Source organism: Rhinolophus ferrumequinum, chromosome 21 (genome assembly GCF_004115265.2).
Source record: "Rhinolophus ferrumequinum isolate MPI-CBG mRhiFer1 chromosome 21, mRhiFer1_v1.p, whole genome shotgun sequence".
NCBI lineage: Eukaryota > Metazoa > Chordata > Mammalia > Chiroptera > Rhinolophidae > Rhinolophus > Rhinolophus ferrumequinum.
Genome location: NC_046304.1, coordinates 51376131 through 51395757, shown reverse-complemented (window position 1 = coordinate 51395757; position 19627 = coordinate 51376131). Strand labels below are relative to the sequence as shown.

General features: G+C 55.6%; 1 protein-coding gene across 2 annotated transcripts in view; it reads right to left on the bottom strand.

Annotated features, from left to right (window-relative positions):
- Positions 1–19197, bottom strand: part of MGAT5B (alpha-1,6-mannosylglycoprotein 6-beta-N-acetylglucosaminyltransferase B) — a 66959-nt gene extending 47762 nt beyond the window's left edge. Inside the window, exons 1-3 of one of the 2 annotated variants that reach the window (XM_033091780.1) lie at positions 18488–19197; positions 14726–14838; positions 7500–7647 (exon numbers count right to left, since the gene is read on the bottom strand). In XM_033091780.1, coding sequence (XP_032947671.1) covers positions 7500–7647; positions 14726–14838; positions 18488–18555 — 329 coding nt within the window. In that variant the 5' untranslated portion in view covers positions 18556–19197. The remainder of the gene's footprint in view (positions 1–7499; positions 7648–14725; positions 14839–18487) is intronic. The other variant, XM_033091781.1, reaches the window with a different exon arrangement.
- Between the last annotated feature and the right edge of the window lie 430 nt (positions 19198–19627).

Below are 19627 nucleotides of genomic sequence, written 5' to 3'. Positions count from 1 at the left end.
GTCCCATGGGACCTCAGACACCTTTTGGTCCCGCCCCTTACCGTACTATGTGAAGGGAAAACTGGCCAGGAGAAGAGAAAATGAAGTCGCACTGTGGGCTGGGACGAGGGCAGGGACTCGCACCCAGCCCTCGCCCCTTCCCACTGCGTCTGTGAAATCGTTAAATGCACTCGGCGTGCGAGACCTGGGCCTGCATGCTTTCTGCACATCTACTAAGCACCAGAAATTCCACCATCACGATCACTTCTTACTTGGAAAGTAAAAGAACCCCAATCCAGGCTCTGGTCATCCCTCTCCCCACCCCCAGGGGCCACCCTGGAAGTACTCTAAGAATCCATGGTATTCAAAGTCCTGCCCAGGAGTCCCTCCCCTCACACCCACAGACAGACCGCCAGCCCCTCGCTGTGGCCTCCTGGAGCCAGCTGTCCCCAAGGCTGAGTCTGGTGTAGTCAGTCTCCAGGCAGCAAAGGGGCAGCTAACACCACAGGATCCTGCCAGCCACTGAACGCTCCGCTCCATATACCACCCAGGGCCAGGGAACCCTGGCTCCTGCCAGTGGCCTGTGGCCACTTCTCCTCCCAACAAAGGCTACAAGAGGCCCCCCCCCCCCAGGCTCCGGCCCCTCCTCCCAGCCCCTCGAGGCAATCACTAATCCCAGCCCTCATTCCCCTGGCGCCTTGAAGAGCTCTCCAGGACGCCTGGGGAAGGAGGTTTAATTTCACGGGTTCCTCCCATGATTTATGAGGCTTGCATCCAATTAACAGGGTATTGATTTCAGCACAGCTGGCCAGCGTGCTTGCTGGGAGTTGTTATTTCATCATGAAACTGACCGCCTTCCCTTTAAAACCACGGAGACTCCTGCACACAGGTGCTCACAGATATACCTACCAAGAGACACAAGCATGTACAGCCAGGACAGGAGATGTGTTCTCTTTGTGTTTGTCTGTCAGTCTTTCTGTCTCTCTCTCTCACGCACACCACATGGAAACTGCCAGCCTAGTGTCCAGCCTTCCCTGCATTTCTACTGCTCCCTCGGCAGCTTCGGCCCCTCTTCACCCTCATCCAGAGTCCCCGATGCTGCAGGAGATTCCAAAAAGATGACCATGGATCTGCCAGCCCCTCCCCAAGCAAGAGCAGAAAGGATTCCTCTCTCCTGCACCAAGAAATATACATATGAGGTTGGACAATTAAGTCCACGAATTCATCCTGGAAAAAGTGTTACATACCTCACTGCTGAATATCACTACGGTCACCTTCGAAGTACTCTCCTTGGGAAGCTATGTACCAACGCCAGTGCCTAGTCCACCCTTCAAAGCAATTTTGGAACTCTTTTTCTGGAATGGACATCAGAGCTGTCGTTGTATTTACGCTTGATGTCCTGAATGTCATAAAAATGTCTTCCTTTCAATATTTCCTTTCTCTTTGGGTAAAGAAAGAAGTCACTGGGGACCAGATCAGGTAAGCAGGGAGAGTGTTCCAATACAGTTATTTGTTTACTGGCTAAAAACTCCCTCACAGACTGTGCTGCGTGAACTGGTACGTTGTTGTGATGCAAGAGTCATGAATTGTTGGTGAAAAGTTCAGGTCATCCAACTTTTTCACGCATCCTTTTCAGCACTTCCAAATAGTCAACTTGGTACAAATTCATAACGAATAATTCCTCTGATATCAAAAATGGTTAGCAACATAGTTGCAACAAGTTTGCAAATTGTCAGACCTCATACATACATATATACATACATATGTATTAGATGATTGATAGATGATAGATGACAGATAGATAGGTAGGTAGATGTCAGATAGATAATACAGAGCTATTTCCCCACTTAATCTTAATAGGAACAGAGCTGGAATTGGGCTGGGGAAGGGGTCAGTGTCTGTGAATGGGGCAAAGCCGGGGTGTTAGGGCCAGGCTGGGGGAAACAGAGCCCCCAAGTCCACCCCAGGGCCCAGGCTTCTTCTGGAGAATTTTTTTTTAATATCTCCTACGTGTATTTTATTTAAGACAGTGCGATCCTACTGTATATGCTTTGTATCTTGCCTCATTTACTGAGACCGTGTAAGTACATTGCCATTCATTAAACATTTTTTTTAAATATGATTTTGAATGGTCACATTTCATCCTCTCATGGGCAGCTATACTGTACTGATCCTTTTCCTATTGTACCCTCAATAATCAAAGTGTTATAATTAAAACATATTTGCCAGCTTGATAAGTTCCAGTTTCTTAAAAAGTGGAATTTTTATTATTAGTGAGGTTGAAGTTGTTCCCATATTCCTTGTCCTGCTAAATGTTCTTTTTCCTCAAATTTCACTTTCTTTGGCATAAATGTTGTCATCCAAGCTTCCTTCTTGTGTGTGGTTTCTAGAGACATTTCCCTTTCCTTTTATTTTCAGTTTCTGAGTCATTTGGTTTTAGGCCCGTCTCACAAACAGCTTATAATCGGATGTTGAGAATGTACGTCTTTGTCAGGGATGTTCAACTTGCTCATAGTTATTGTCATATTTGCTAGGGTTCTGGCCTGGAGGACTGACTTGCCTTCTCACCCAGCCGCCACCCCCCCACGATGGCCTGGCCTCTCTCCAGCCCTGGGGCCAAACAAGCTCCCAGCTCCACTGTCCTACCGGGAAAGGGCAAACCCCAGAGCTGGGCCCAGCACAGGCTCTGAGAGAAGCGAGGCCTATCTTTTAAAATTGAACCCAAAGTTATCTTAACAGGTAAAGTGTCCCCTGCCCGCCCCTCACCCCCCCACACACACAGACCCCCAGGGAAGCCGCTCTCCGGCCACTCAACCTGGCTGAAAATGTCTAGAACCATTTTTTGAGTTTTTTAAATAAAGCTTCTTTTAAAAAAAAATTTGGGGGGGAAAAAAACACCCTCATCTCATTACCCACAGACAAGAATTTTGAAGCATCTCCTTTCTGCCGTCTTTCCTGCAGTATATGACATTTATGGAGTTTTACACTCTGTGTAATCCAATTCTATTTATAATGACATAACTGTTTTCACATTTTCCCTTGCCATTAAAATCCCCGCATTTACCATCAACATACTTTTCAACAGCTGCATAAACCCACCCAGCGGAGGTGTCGGGATGGATCTACCCACTTCTTCACCGGCAGGCATTGAAATTGTTGCTCAAACTTTCTAACGCTATTGAAGAGAGAAAAAAAAGGCCACAGTGGCCTTGAGGTCACAGAACTGTTTATAACATTAAGATTCTTTTCCTAAGGCGGATTCCCAGAATGAAACGACCAGATCACGGGTGTGACCACATTCACGATTCTGCGCCCACAGCAGCCGGCGCCCCTGAGTTGAGCGCTCTGTTGAGGGTCCAATGTCCTCAGAGCACAGAACAAGAACTGAGGCCCAGTCGGCCAGGGTGGGGTTGGCCAGAACCGCACACGCTTCCATCTCCCAGTCACACGGGCACCGTGGCAGCTCCTCAACCTAACACAGCACCCGGGGGCACCCACGAGGCCCTTCTTTCCCTCCTCCCTCTCTCCCTTCCTTTCTTCCTTCAACAAGTACTTACTAAGCACAAGAACGTACATACTGTTGTTCTTGAGGCTAGGGATACAGAAGTGAAACAGGCAAAATCTCTGCCCTGCCAAAGGGGACATTTCAGTGTGGGGACACTGAAAAGAAGAAGGAAGTAATGAAAATACACAGGGTGTGTTGGGCCCCCAGGGGCTTAATCGCTGTGAGCAACTGAGCCAGGCCAGATGGGGCGGGTGTGCGCTGACTCCTAACGCAACTTATTTGCAGTGACTCTAGCTGTGACAGGGACGGGTGCTGGCTTCCTGTCCCCAGGAGGGCAGTACACGCTTTGAGGACAGGGCTCCAGCTTCTGTCTCCTGTGTCCTCTGTATCCATTCCCGAAACTCCAGCCCAGACTCTGCACATGGTAGGATTCAACACCATACAGACTGACTCGAAGGCAGACAGCCTCAAATTCCAGTCGTCTTTGCTGTTGCTGAATTTTATTATGGAAAATTCAGACATCATTACTATTTGGCTCTAGGATACATAATATGATGCCATTTGCAGCAAATTCTGCAAATAATTCCTAATTATGCTTTCCTAGACTGAAAAAGCACATTTGCTTTCCTCGAGGACACACCAGTCATGAAGCTTCTGGAAGGGCAGGAAGAGGGCAGTGGGTGTGATTCTTTTTAAGCCACAGAGATTTCAGAGTGAGGAATCCAAGTGCAGGTAACTGAGTGCTGAAAGCACAGCAGCCTGTGTGTCTGCAGGATTCTTGCCTGTCTAGCTTCAGGTTAAGGGTGGGGAGAGGCTGGCGTGTCAGTGCACAGGTCAGGTGTGAGCACGCAACATCCCACTAGCCCTGGACACACCCATGGTTTCTCTCCCTGAAACCAGGAGCAACAGTGTTCCTGAAATTTATGACTCTGCCTGTGGGGCTTGATGGGCTCTGTTCGTTATGATGGATCGTTGCTATTTCCTGGGATGGAGCCGGGAGGTGGTATGTGCTCCCCCACCGCCACCCCAGGAGATGAAGGGCAAGGCAGGGGAGGGAGGGACAGGCTGGGATTGGAAGAAATCCAGAGATACCCTGAATATGCTGGCAGTAGTACCCCCAACCCCAGAAGGCAGACCTGGAGCCAGCTTCACCGGACCCTCTGCTCTGCTGCCCACAGCGGGATTTCCAGCAGATAGACATCTGGGTCCACTGCCCTCGCTCTGATGAACAGACTGTGGACAGAGGCTAGATCAGCAGCCCAGGGAGGTCGCAGCACAGCTGGGGGCAGACAGGAAAGTGGGAAGGTTGAGAGAGGGGTATGGGAGGGGCTGGACCAGAGGTGACAAGGACAGCACTGGAGAAAATTGACATAGAGAAGAAATCGTCTCAGGCCTCAGAGGAAACTCCAGGGGAGCCCAACACCTTTGCCTCCATCTCCCCGTCTCTGCCCCTGGCCCCTTTGCTTGCCCTTCTTGCCACCCCACCCCCTAATCCATTCTTCACAAAGCAGTCAGAGTGATCTTTATAAAAAAGAAGTCAGATCCCATCCGCCCCTGGTTGAAAGCTCCCCAGCAACCTCCCACAGCCCTTAGAATAGTGCCCAAGGCTCCTTACCATCGCTGACAAAGCCCTGAGCCACCTGCCCTGTTGACCTCTCCCACCCTTCACCACACTTTGCCATGTTGGCTTTCACATTGGTCCTTTTTCTCCAAAATACCTAGCTTGTTTCTACCTCAGGGTCTTTGCACTTGCTGCTCTCTCTACCTCAAATTCTTTACTCCTCGTTCCTCCTGTGGCCGTCTCCTTCCCATCCTTCAGAATTGAGCTCAAATATCACCAACGCAGAAGGGCCTGCCCAGACCACCCTGTCTGAACAGCCCCTTTCGTGGTCACCCATCCCCATCCTTCAGAGCGTGGATCTGCATCACACATCATCTCATCTATTTCTTTTACTCAGTTACTGCCTGTCTGCCCCACCGGGCTGAGGACAGTGAATATCACTGTGTGCCCAGCACCTGCAGCAGTGCCTGGCGCTGAGCAGGTCCCACACGTGCTTCAGGAGTGTATATTTTGGTCAGACACTCAGCCCCTGGATGGTGAGATAGCATCTAACCAGGAACCCAGCAGGGCCGCAGCGCAGCCCACCCAGGAGGCCCTATTTCCTGTGGGGAAAGAGCTCCCATCAGGAGCCAAGCACTCTGCTGGGCGCTTCACATCCAGTAACACATTGAATCCCAGCCTCCACAACTGCAATTTGAGTGGCTACATTTTCCAAGCCAAAAAAAAAAAAAAAAAGTCAGAGCAAAGGTCTAACAAAAACATTTTGTTTCCTGAATTGCGAATTAATTGATATGAAAAGTCTTGCTAATGGATTAAAACTAACCCACACAAGCTGCACATTTAATGAATGGCCATCGAGAGCACGGTGGTTAGAAAGATGGGATCGGGAGCCAGCTGACCTGGGTCCAGAGCCAGGCCCAGCCCCTTCACAGCTGTGCGCTTTGAGCATGTACCTCAACTTCTCTGTGACTCAGTTTCCTCCTGATTGAGGAGGTAATCAAGAGAACGTGACCACAGTTTGACATGAGAGCTGGACCCCGTCATCGGAGGCCCCTCACCCATCCTCTGCCCTTGGAATGTACACTCTGCCCACCGTTCCCCCAGCGGGGGCTGTTTCAAGGGCATAGCCTTGAGAGAGTAAGGTGTTGTGGAGACCATCTGGATGGTGTACGTGACTGACCCCAATTAAGGCCTCTACATAAACTTCTAAGATTCTGGCAGGCGGGTGAGCTCCACTCGTCTCGTGGCACCGACGACAAGCCTTGTACGTAAGTCCCCTTGCTTCCCTAAGCTCCACCTACAAATCCCAGTGGCTGCCTCGTTCTTTGGAAATGATTGGAGTTTTGCCTTCCACATAGCAACACATTGGCTGAGATATAGCTTTTCCACACACTGTCTCAAAGTGTGGATTTCAAACCTATTTTTTAGCAGAACACTTTTGGAAAGTCACACTGGCTGAGGTAGAGCTTTTCCCAAACTACGTCAAAGGGTGGGTTTCCAACTAATTTCTCAGCAGTTAAGATAGGACACGTTGAGCAAACCCATCTCATAAAGAACGAAACTATCTAAAAAGTCAGGTGTAGCTCGTCTCCCTGGGAGGGTGGGGTCCAGGCTCCCTCCTCCCACATCCGAGTCTGGAGGCCAGAACTCTCGATCGGGATGCCCTGACTTCGCTCTCTAGGGTCTGGAGACCATTTACAGACCCCTGGCTCTGATCTGGTCGCACACCACTGGGGATCATAGGGGAGCTGAGGAGGCATGTGGGACTAGAGCACAAACTCTTGGGGGCCTCTGCGCATTCTGACCTCAGTCGGGGAATATTTCACATGAATAAACCAGAAAATTCTTTTTGGCAAAGATGGCCCAGGTCTATCAGTGGAGAACAGATGCCCGCTACGGCCATCACAGTCCACGTGGCCATCCAGCCACGGCCCTCAACACAGACAGAGCTCAAAATCATCACATTGAGCAAAACAAGCAGGCACTGAACAGGTACTGTGGGATGCCACCTGTGTAAGGTCTGCAAAACCGCACACTATGAATTTATAGCGTGTACATGTATAAAACGCAGGTGTCAAAGTACTTAGAAGTAAGTACTGGAAGGACCTACACCCAAGTCGGAAAAGCACTTGTCTGCAGGGGGAAGCAGTTAAAGGGCCCTTCAGCCTTCTCTGCGATGTTTTATTAAAAAGGAACAAAGACCATCAGTGTGACGAAATGTTAACGGTTGTTGAATCTGAGTGGTAGAAAGGCGCTCTGGGTTGTATTACTGTATGGTTGTCTGTATTGTTAAAGTTTTCTCCAGATTAACAAAAAAAGGGGGTGACGGACATCACCCCACCCCCCACTGAGCTGTGGGAGTGCATTTTGAGACTGCACGCCTATGCCCAGCACACCTGAGGTACAACCCCTCCCCCATGCCATGTGCCCCTCTCCCTCCAGTGTCCCTCTCACCTGTCCAGGGCAAAATGCCCTTCACCTGCAGCCCGGTGCAGTTCGCTGCTGTTCTCCAGTCTGGCCAGTGTGTCCATACGCTTCATCATCAGCTCCAACAGGTCACTCATCTTGCGGAGGACGCCACGGGACTCCGGACCACCCATCACTGCAGGCAGAGCATGGCCACAGTCAGCCTGGAGGCCACCTGGTCTCCAGGCCGGGGTGGCTCAGACCCCAGCCCTATTCCCATCTTCCCAGAAAGAGGAGGGATCAGGAGAGGGAGCCTGCCACCCCTCACCCCTGTAGGGCAGGAATCCGGACAGCCCTGGGCCAACCCTGCTTCCTACCAGTTTCTAAAACTGTGATCAATCATTCACCCTGCACCTGAATCTCCTGGCCAGACTGTTGAAATCCAGATTCCCAGGCCCTAGTCTAGATCTGCTGATTTAAATCTCTAGGGCATGGGGCCCAGGACCCTGCACTTTGTTTGCTCCCCACGTGGCCCAGGTGCACAGGAGAGATTGTGAGCCCATGTTAGAGGAGTTCAGGGCCCTGTTGCTCTCCTGCCAGCCTTGGGGCCCCGACAGCATCCCTTCTCCTCTCCCCCACATTCCACTGCAGAAAATCATCGTGGATTTGCCTTGACTCTTGAGCTGGTCTTTGGGTTCATAAAGATCAACCCCAGGGCTGAGGGGCAGGGGAGACCTTGTGAAGAATAAAATTAAATGCAAACGAGGTGTTTTAGCCAAGATCCCATTAACCAGTGATTTCCTTTCTAATCACTCCCATCATTAGTGCTGCACGTGCCAGTGTGAAAACGTAAGTCCTTACCTTCCTTTTCAATGGCATTTTGGGAAGGTTTTAAACAGTCCCTCCCATAGGTGCTCAGTTCCAGCCACTGCAGTCCCCAACTCGGCTCCTGGCAGACCCCAAGAGCCAGGCTCTGGATCACTCATAACAAATGAGCCAAGTCAGTGGAGACCCCAATGCTTCTGGGGGTGTCCCAGGCTGCTGGGGAGGGGCAGCGGACACCCTAGGTTGGGTTCCCCAGAAGCAGATCCTGAAACAAGGGTCTGAGATCAAGTCGCTCATTTGGGTGGGGAAGGAAAGCCCAGCTGAGGACTGGGGAGGTGATATAGGGAGGGAAGGCAGCCCAGAGAGGATGTGTCACCAAGCTGGGGAAACCAGCAAGTGTAGAACCCGCCTCAGAGTTCTCCCCCCGGGGCTGAGGGAGCTGGGCCGTGTGCACACCATCTCCCACCAGTCACTGCGTGAGGGTCGCTCCCAGGACGGCCACGTTCTGGTACTTTCTGCCTCTGAGGGGTGGCAGAGCCGGCTCCAGTGGCTCCAGGAAGCCGCCTAAGCAACGAGCTGCAGGGTATAGCCCTCGTGCATGGGGATCCTGAGGGCGGGCGGGGCAGCACCGCAGGGCCTGCCTCTCAGGGAAGAACGGGGAGGGGTCCAGCAGGCTCAGGGGGGCTGGGAGGCGGACACTGGGCTCTTCCCTGCCTCTGTCCACCCCTGACCCGCATGGCCAAGGGAGAGTCATTGTAACACGTCCATCTCAGCATCCCCAACTCAAGGAACAACAGCGGGCCCATCTGCCGCCAAGGTCACAGTGCCGGGTGGGGGCAGGAGAGAGCATAGACAGCCACTGGGAGCAAGAGGCAGAGAAGCGGAGAAGAGAGGGGGTGCAGGAGGGGACAAGTCTCTTCAGCTCGAAGCTTGGGACTGAGCTGAGGAGGAGGAGCCAAGAGAGGCTCCATGTCTCGGGGCTGCTTGTGACGTTTCGCTTTGCTTGTCCCCCACAGCCCCTGGCTCCAGGCCCAATCCAGTGGCTACGCCACATCTCACACTGAGTTACTTCCGGGCTGGGTTCCCCTGCCAGCTGAGCCCACCTGTGGTCAGAAGGGAGGCCACCAGGAGCCAGGGGGCTGGCTCATTCACAGGCCATGGCAGTGTCAGCTGGGCACCAAATCCAGAGCAAGGAGGAGCCACGGGTTCCTTGAAGAGCCAGGGTCCTGGCTCTGAAGAAGAGAATGGGGAGGGAGGGACGCACACGCACAGAGTTGCCGACTGGATGGGCAGGCACGTCACTTTGCTTCTCTGGGCCTCAGTTTCCCCTCCTGCAGAACTTATGGAGTCCTAAGGTTCTATAGGCTAGCGTCTTCCCGTAATTGCCTCTAGCGATTAATTGGGGGATGGAAAAGGAAAGAATTGTGCCTAGAAAAACCTGTTAGGATCCCCTTAGGGGGAGAGCTGTTTTGTTTTTGCTAAACCCCTGGGTGGGCCAGAGCAGAGTCTAGATGCTCAGAGCAGGGAGACAGAGAGAGAGCTGAATGGCTCTGCATGGTCAGGGAAGACAGGAGTTCCCTGCTCAGCCTGGGAGGTCAGGACACAGAACATGGCACAGAGACAGGTGGTGGGGTGGCCAGAGGGCTAAGCAGGATGGGGAAGCCCCTGCTGCAGCGATTGGCAGGGAATTGTCATCTGCTCACCCCCAGCCCATCACCCCACCTCTGTGCTGTGCAGGGGCCTTAGGGAGAACGGGGTGCCCTCCAAACTAGGTCAATGTGGGGGCACAGGTGGCAGGGGGGATGCCGAGTAGGATAATTCAGCCAAAGCAGGAGATCAGAGCAAGAGGTGACCAGGGAAACATAAGCTCTGGAGAGTCCTTGAACACATTTGGGGGTTCACAGGAGGGATTAAGCCAATTCTTAAAAACCTCAACAGAAAGAGGGACCCCAGAAGACCAGAGGGCTAATGGATGTAGCTAAGGAGACAGAACGCCCCCTCGGGAGGGTCTGCGAGGCCACCTCCATCAGGCTGGACTAAGACCACAAGACACGTACGTCCCCAGCAGCTGGGGCCCAGGGGCCGCGCTCATCGCCTTCAGATGGCCCAGGGCTCCGGAAGCTCCTGAGACCTCAGGAGACAACCCCCTCCCCCACCGCTTCCCAGAGAACTCCTGGGCACCAAGCATATTTTCTGCCCAGGACAAGGCAGGGGATGGGTCCCTGGGAGGGAAGCAGGCCTTGCACAGCCAGTCCGGGGGCCCTCCCCATGTGACACGCTCCCTGGATGTCACCACCAGCCCCAGAACTGTCAGCAGAGCTAGCTCCTGACACAGCTTGCCCTGAGTCACCTCACGGCTCTCGGCACTGGCTGGATTGAAATGTACTTAATGTGAGGCCCAGTGACACATCTCAGAACTCACACATGTTCCCTCCATATTTCCATATAAATAAGGAAAGCTGGGATGCGAGAGACAAATGGCTCTTCACATTTACAGTCAGGGGTGTCTGATTACCCAGAGGCCCCCTCCTCTCCCTGTACAGCTTCTCCGCTTCTCCCTGTGTCTCCCGTCCTCGCTTGCCCTCCCTCTCTTGTCCCCAACCCCACCCTTTACCACTGGTTCCTGGAAATTGAAGGAGGCCCCCACCTCGGTAGAGAAGAGAGACCTCCCTGCACTTGATACGGGGGCTGTGACTTGGTGTTTGTGCAGCTGGAAATACGAGTGCATTTGTCTGTCCACACACGGCCACATTAGAAAGCAGCTGAGGCCATGGGAGCTTTGGGCAGCGGAGGGGACAAGGACACGCGCTCCAGCCTCTGAGAGGATGCATCCCAGAGCCCTATAGCCCCGAGGTCCAGGGCCAGAGACAACCTCGGAGCAAGGAAATATTTCTCCGGTATTCCCCAAGTTCAAATCCTGGCGGGGGGAGGGGATGCAGGAGGTCTGGCCAGGCCACAGGGGAAACTCAGGGCAGATACGCAGCTGAACCGACGACCTCTAGTCTACAGACCTGTCCCTCTGGGGACAGCCTCGACTTCTACTTCGTCAAGACAAGACAGAGCGGTAACATCAGGAAGGAGGCCTCAGACCCAACTTCACATCCCCCATCATTAGAAGGAAGCTGGTTCCTTCTTAGGACAAGAGAAGGGCAGCGGAGGCAGGAGGCAGGGAGGAGGGACAGCTGGGGAGGGAGGAGAGCTGCCTGGTGAGGGAGCACGCCAAAAAAATCTTGCCCCTGGGCCCAAGCCAGGACCAACCGCAGCAAGAGAGAATTAGGTTAGATCTCCTCCGAGTTTGCTTCTCCCTTCAGCCTCCTTCTCCCCTGAATCTTCAGACGAGTGTGCAGAATATAGGATGAGATGTCTGTCACAATTTTATCCCCCAACTAGACAACTTTATCACAAAATAGAAACTGGCCCCAGGGGAACCTGGAGCCTCTCCACGGAGGCCACAGTCCATACAGGCTGTCGTGACTTCTCCTTCTCCCCTTTTGGAGAAAAGCTCCTCCTCCCTGCCCCTCCCCAGCCAGGGCCACGTGGGACCCCACTTCCCTCCGGCTTATCAGGCGGGGAGAGAGTGTTTTCCCATCTGTGCTCAGATGGTTTTGTTGGCCAATGCAAGATTGTTTTCCCCTAAATGTGGGTTTCTGTCTCCTGATTCTGCCCTCAGGCTGCGCAGACCCCAGGAATAAACGCTATCCAACAACCCAGCCGAACCCATGACCTCCAGTGTCCTTCCCAAGACCGCTTCTAACCCCCATCCTTCCCTCAGGTGGTTCCTAGGCAGAAACACTGGCACCTGATAGGCTGGTGGCAGGGTTGCCCCAGGCACACTGTGGAGCGTCATTTAAGGGGGCATCTCTTGCAGGATTAGGATGTTAAAGCCACAAGGTAAACTTGGGGCTCCTCCAAGCACCTGCTTTGGGTCTCTCCAAGCAAATCAACTTAATCCAAAAGCATGAAAGAAACCAGGGGCCAAGGAGTGGGATACGAAGTGAAGCAGGGTCAGCTCTCCGGGGTTCTCAGAGGCCCCCTCTTTGCCCATCTCCTCCCCCTCCCAGACTTCCATCTTCTAAGTCTTCCAACAGCAGACCCGGCAACACCACTCCTAGGGATGCCCAACAGCAAAGCCTGCATGTCCCCACCAGGCATGTACAAGAATGTTCACAGCCGCGCTAGCCACAAAAGCCACAAACTGGGAACAACCGAACGTCCATCAACAGTGGAACTGATACACCGCGGTGTCCGCACACAATGGGACGTGGCCCAGCAGCAAAAACAAATGCCAACCCCGAGATGGATGAGTCTCCCAGATGTGATACTGAGCGAGAAAGAGCCACACACAGAACACCCACTGTGAGAGTTTGTTCTCATAAAGTCCCAAACCAGGGAAAATGTCTCTGTGCTATTAGAGTCGGGGTCCTGACATCCCTGGGGAAGGGGTGAGTGGGGGGAGGCAAGAGGGCACTTCTGGGGGTGACCATGTTCTGTTTCTCAATCTGGGTGGCTGGTTGCATAGATGTGTTCAGTTTGTTCATATTATATCCTCCCGTGCAAAGTTCACACACACACACACACACACACACACACAAATGCCTTCAGCCTAATGCATGACCTTGGCTAAATCCTCTCCCCTCTATGGTCCTGCTCACCCCTAAGATACAAGATCTTAGGGGTTGCAGCTGGGCCTGCCCCATCTACCAGATAAAGCTGCACAGCAGGGCACCCTCAAGTCCCTTGTACTCTGGGCTACTGGGCCCAGCCCTGCCAAGATGGGGCCCCAAGCCCTCAAGGAGACGAGCAGGAGAACCCACACATCCAGTCACGCACCCCTCTGCCCCCAGCCCTTGACTGGCATCTCTTGGATCCCTGACCTTCCTGGAGAGCCAGCTTCCTCAGGCCTTATAGGAGCCCACCCACACAGACACGCACCCTCTCCAGGGGCGGCACTCAGGGAGCTTGAGCATCTCTCATCCCCCCACCACCCATACCCCCACGCCCTCCAGGATCGCGCCCCAAGCTTGCCCTCCAGTGTACCTTCACAACTACCCACCCGCTCTTTCAACCACAATCCTCAGGTGTCTCCCAGGGAGACACCCTGGCACCTCCTCGATCCTTTTCTCTAAACAGTCTTTTCTGCAGTGTCCCCATCACACACTCAATGTACCCAGTAAATATTTATGGTGCTTGTACTATTTGCCAGATGCTGTTCGAGACCCTTCATGTATGTTCTCTGAACACCAACTCATGACAATCCTGGGGAAGGAGATATGATCGTCCTCATTTATCAGAGGCAAACACGAAGGCTCAGAGAGACTGCAGAATCTCCACGAGGCAGAGATGGAATAAATTAACGTCCACTCAGGCTTGAATGACTAATAAATGTGAAATTCCTGCCGGGAGCCTTTGCGAGTTTAAAGAAGTGTACGTGAAACCAAAGGACTGAGTCTAATGATGAGACACAGACGCCATAAGTGTCCCTCAGAGCCCCACCCCCAGATGACAACCATTCTACTAGAGGGTATATTCGTCATCTGGAACAGGGAAGCCAGTCAGCTGAGCCGTTGGCGTTCAAAAGTGTGGATTTCAAAGAGAGACTTCCCAGAGAGGCAGGGGGATCCCACAGAGCCAGCCCCTGGACAGTTCCAGAAACCCCATTTGCCTCAGTTGCCCAACTTCCCTATGTTCCTCTTACCTACTGTTGACCAGAAGAGCCTCCGTGACCCACAAAGTGGGACTCTGCACCCCTCCCTGAGCAGGACGAGGGGAGCAGGACCCACCTTCAGGAGGAGGGTGCCCAGGTCACCCTCCTGAAGACAGGCATTACTTCCCTTCTGTAGCTGACTTAATGACCTGGCCAACAGCACACAGCTGGTAGGTGAGGAGTCAGGGAACAAACAAGGTCCATCTCGTCCCCAAAGCCCACGTGGGCTTGGAACCTCCGTTCCACTGCCTCAAAAGTCTCATGTGGGCAAGAACCAACGAAGACCCCAACTGCGTTCCGAGAGCTCAGAGCCAAGGCACGGGAGCCCACAGACAGGTCTGCCCTCTGCCCCCGCTGTGGCCACAGCCTGGACCAAAGGCACAGAATATGTGTGTCTCAAAGAGACAGGTGTTGTGTTCAGAACCACCCCTCACCCCACTAAAGAGGCAACACAGGCAGCCTCTTCTGCTGCCTGGGAGACCAGGACCCAAAGACCCTTCCCTAGCCTGAGAGTCAAGGCAAGAGGAACCCTGATGACCACAGTCAGGATTAAAGCCAAAGCAGCATGCAAGGTCACGTGACCCAAGCCCCAGCCCCTCTCACTCACACGTCCACTCAGGAGGTGGACAGAATGCCCGGGACAGGGCCCCAGAAAGCCCCCTGTGATGCTAGGCACCAAGGCCTCCCTCTCCTCTCCCACAAACACCTGCACCCAAATCTGCCTCCCCTTTTCCCATCACGGTACCTTCTGTGCGGATGGTGAAGGGGGAGTCCCCCGGGCGCCGGGCTGAGAACTGGCCTCCCAGAGACGTCATCAGGAAGCAGAGTGAGAAGAAGCCGATGCCCAGGACAAAAAGCCTGTGGAGAGCAACAGGGCAGGTCAGCGGCATGCACCCCTATCCAGTAGGAACTCGTACATATGAATGAGCGAGGAAGGGATGGGTGGAGGGAAGAAGGAAACATCCAGGGGCCGGGCTCCTGGGCCAGGTAGTCTCCCATCACCGCAGGATAGACACTTCCACTACAAGGAACCGGCCACGAGTCACACACCAGACCATGAGGGACAACAACAATGCCCCCTTAGGTGAGAGGTTAGGCATGTTCTAGCCTCAGAGAGAACCTGGCTCGTTAGCTGAGGTCCTCCAATGTGTTCCCAGACCAGCAGCAGCAGATCGCCTTGGAAATACCGGAGATGTCAATTCTTGAGCCCCAACCCGGGCTTTACTGCATCAGACACTGTGGGGTGGGGCAAGCAGTGTCTTTTCCCAAGCTCTCCAGGCAATCCAGATACATGCTCAAGTTTGAGAACCGTTGGTATAGATGGAAACAGCTGGTCCCGATGCCAGCCAGAGGGCAAGCAACTGGTCCAGACGAAACCCACCTGGATCCCATCAATCACCGGGCCCCACTCAGCACTTGTGTACACAGGCCTTGCCACAGCCATCAATCATGAGCTTGCTTGAACAGCTCCTCACCATGTTCGGGGGGGTGGTGGCATGTGCCCCCCATCACTACCAGATGGTAATAGCTAGAAGGGCAGGGCCATGTGGCCGCCTTCTGTGCCTAGACTCTTCCTAACCCACATTTCACCAGGCAAGCACATTTTAGGTTGTCAGCCTGCACCATGGACTGGTCAGAGTGAGCTGACACCTGTGCGTAACTGGTCTTCATTGTTTCAACACACAGACCCAGGGAGACAGTAGGAAACCCACCCTCAAGTCCAGCCCCAGGTTCCTGCTGCCTCTGTGCCAGATCCTGGACCCCAAACAGGAGAACTGAGCTCCCCAGAACAGCCTTGGAGTGGCCAGAGGGGACAGCTGTTCTGGGACCTGGAATCAATTAGAGAACTGGATGAGCTAACAGAGCTGAAAGGGGAGCCCTGCCCGCCAAGGTCAAGGTGAAAATCCCCATCTTGCATGGGGTCAGGCTCAGCATGGGGGCGGGAGGCCCACAAGTCATGCCAGAGACCTCCAGCCCTCCCGCCTCCAGCCCACCCTCAAAACCCACATTTGTTTGTATCTCTAGGCGAGACTTGCTTTATGCATTTTAATCTTCATTATTTGAAACTGCCAGAGCCATATTTAATTAAAATTTGGTCCACTAAAATAAACACATAATTGCAGAAGAAAAGAAAAGCACAACCAAATGCCCAGCCGATGTTTAAAGGAAGCTGTTAGAGATTAAATCAGAGAGGGGTAGAAACCAAAAGCAGAGAGGGCACTGGGCACTTCCTTCAGGAGGTGACAGAAAGGACAGGAGGAAAAAAAAAAAAAAGGAAAGAACAGACAAGATGGCACAAGAGACACTGCTCCCTCACCTCCCAAAGACACCTCACCAAATTCTAGCAACCCCAGGGGTGGGTCTCAGGGCCTGGGATCCCCAAGATTAAAACAGTCTTGTCTCAGGACAGCAGCCAGAGGGACAGTGTAAAAAGGAGGTGGTCGCACTCCCAAGAAGGTCCTAAGGAAATCAGCTGTTTGTCTTCCCAGCCTGAGGACCGGCAGAGACCCCTCAAGTTTCTCATCCCTCACTTCCTCCACCCACTTCCCCAGCTATGGAGTTGAACTTAGAGAAGGCATCTAAGATCTAGCCCAGAACCTGAAGCCCCCAGCATATCCCTTCTGCATCTGTCTCTGTCAGACCTCAATCCTGGGATCATTCTAGCCTGCCCTTGAGGATTGCAAGTACAGGTGATGTGGTTGGAGGTCTGTCCCCTCCACACCCCCGTCTGAAGGGGACACAAAGACTCCCCTGGCAGCTGTGGGTCTCTGGGAAGCCTAGGGAGTCCCTGAGGCAAAGTTACACAACTTGGAAGGAGGGGAATCTGTGCAATCCTACCCCTGAATCCTGCTCTTGCCTGAAGGAACCAGGACAGAACCCCAGAGGGAAGCAGCGCTTGGGAGCAGACGCTGTCCATGGTGCTTGCGTCCTCCAGCTTCTTCTAATTACACCAAGAAACATCCGGCTAAAGCTTGAGCACGGCTGGCCTTCCCGCGGCCTGGTCAACGGGTTGGACACAGGGTGGGTGAGACGGGGCAAGGACCCTTTCACCAGTACCAGTCAGCTAGAGATTAGAGGATTTCCTGGAGGAGAGAGGCCCTTTCCAGAGACGCCCGCTTCCCATGGGAACCTTGAGTCGGGGGCTCTTGACACCCTCCCAATCACCAGCCCGAGGCCCTACCCTAGGAGACCCCCCAGCCCGATGGTCCTCCCGCGTCCTCCAGACAGCGGTGGTCCAGTATAACCCCTGTCGTGCCTGAAGGCTGTCTCCTCAGCCCCGCACAACTGGCCTGACGGATGGAGGGGGCTGGACGTGTTGTGGGGTCGGTCGCAACGTGAGCCACGGTCTCCTAGTCAAGAGACTGAAGGGAGAACAGCGGGAGCCCTGGGAGGGCCGGGGGCTCTAGCCCGAGGCATGGAGGGGCGGGGCTCAAATTCGGCCCCCCCCACTGCCCAGGCTTCGAGCGCCTCCGCCTGCCCAGTCTCTGCTCTCGCGGGCTCCTACCTGCGCCCTAGACCTTCACCTGTGGCCGCAACGGAGTGAGGCCCACGTCCGGAGTGCGGCCCCCACCCTGGCCCCCCCAGCGTCCTTCCGCCCCCACTCCCCGGGCGAGGTAGCACTCTGAACCCGCTGGACACCCATCGCTTAGCGCCCTCTGCCCAATCCCGACCGTAGGCCGGGTTCCACCGGCTCTTAGGAGAGGAGGGAGCTGCCCGGGGACCGGCGGGCTCTCCGGCCCCATGGGTTGGGATCAGCAGAGCCTGTCCTGCCCCGCGCGAGGCCCTTCCTGGCCTTGGCCACCAGAGGTTGGGGGGGTAGAGGGACCGCTCCTGGCCTCCATCCTGCTTCCACGCTCCCGCCGCGGTCCGGGCTCCCTTAGCCCTTCTGCCCGCAGCGCCGCCCCTGGCCCCGCCTCTCCACCGCCCGCGAACGGGTGTCGAATCCCCAGCAGTGGGGTTCCTTGCCCCAATCTCGGGGACCCTCTCGTTGGAGAAAGGCCCGCACACCGCCACGAGAAGGGCAGCGCACGACGAAGGCGCAGGGGGCGGTGGCACAGGCAGAGGGGGTGGGCGGGCCGACCCGGGTTCGACGGGCCGGCGGGGTGGGGGTGCAGCCCGATACTGCGCGCTAACTTTGCCGCCGGGGTGGGGCAGTCGGCGAGTTGGGGAAGGACCCCGAGGGGCAGGGAAGGGGCGTCCTGGCTAGGAGACTTCCCGAGCCCAGGATCACCCCTGGGCGCTTCCTGCCCGCATTCCCACCTTGCACCGGGAGTCCTCTCCAACCTAGACCAACTCTGGACACGTCCCAGAATTACACACCCTTCCCCACATGAACCCGAACCCCAGCCATTCCTTCCCCAGCCCACCGGCTTCACCACGGGTGGAAGCACAAACTGCCCTCTCTGCCACCGGGCATGCACCCTCGCCAGAACAGACCTCGCGCACCTCCACCCCGCGCCCCCTCGGGGAAAAAGACCTCCCCGCGCCAACCCAGAGAGAACTTTACCGAAAGGGTCTCAGGGTGACCAGGCATCTTCTGACCATTATCTTCCCATCGGGGTTGACTGTGATCATTGTTCAAACTTGTCTGGGCGAGGAGCCACGGACGAGGCCGGACGCACTGTCCCGGGCGCTTCTCCCGCCGCGTCCGGGCCACGAGCCCGCTGCGGGTGGAAACCCGGTGGGAGCGAGGCGGGAGGCACGGAGGCTCGGCGGCTTCGCTACTCTGGCGGAGGCCCGCGGGGTCGACGCGGCCTCGGGGGGCAGGGGAAGGGGAGCAGCGCGGCTGCCGGAGGGCGGCGAGGGCGCCCGGCCGGGCCGTCTCTGCGTCTCCGCATTCACCGCTTCACATTTTGGGGGCCGGGAGGCGGCGCGCCCCCAGACCGCCGGCCGCGCGTCTGTCTGCTCGGGCTCGCTCGTTGGGCGGGACGGCGCCGCGGCACGCAGACGGGATCCCCGCCGCGGGCGCCCTCATCCCCGGGCCCGCGCCCTCGGTGCCGGCTAGCGGCGGCCCCGGGCCCGCGCCCCAGCCCCCTGAGCCTCTGGGCCGCGCACCTCCTCGGCCCGGCGCCGCGCAGCGCCCATGGCTCTCGGCGAGGGCGCCCCGCGCCCGCCCCGCCGCTCGCTTGGCTGCCCGCGCTCGGGTGTCCGGCGTCCTGCCCGCGCCGCGCTACGCGGGGAGGCGCCGCATTGTTTCCTCGGAGGAGGCGGCGGAGCCGCGGCTGGGGCGGCCCGGGAGAGGCTGTCGCGCTTCCTCGGCGCACCGGCGCCATCTCGTGGCCGAGGCCCAGCAGTGCACCCTCCCGGCCCGGGGTGGGGCGCTGGGGACCGGAGGGCGGGAGTCCCTACGCCTCCCCCCAGCGGTGCAACTTCCCCGGTCCCCGCTTTCGGAAATATCCCGGACGCCACCAGCCTCGAGGGCCGAGGGCTGCTTGGGGTCCTGCCGAGCACAGAGGTCAGCGCTAGGAAGAGACACCCCTTCTTCCCGACCAGTGCCAGGGCCCTCCCTCCAGCTGCTGCCTCTGTCGACGTGCTGGGCTTCTGCACCCGCCCCTCACACCCGCTCTGATTTCGCTTTGCAATCCTCACCCATCCTTTTCCCCTCTTTGATCAGAAACTGCTGTGGCTCCCCTCTGCTTGCTGATCT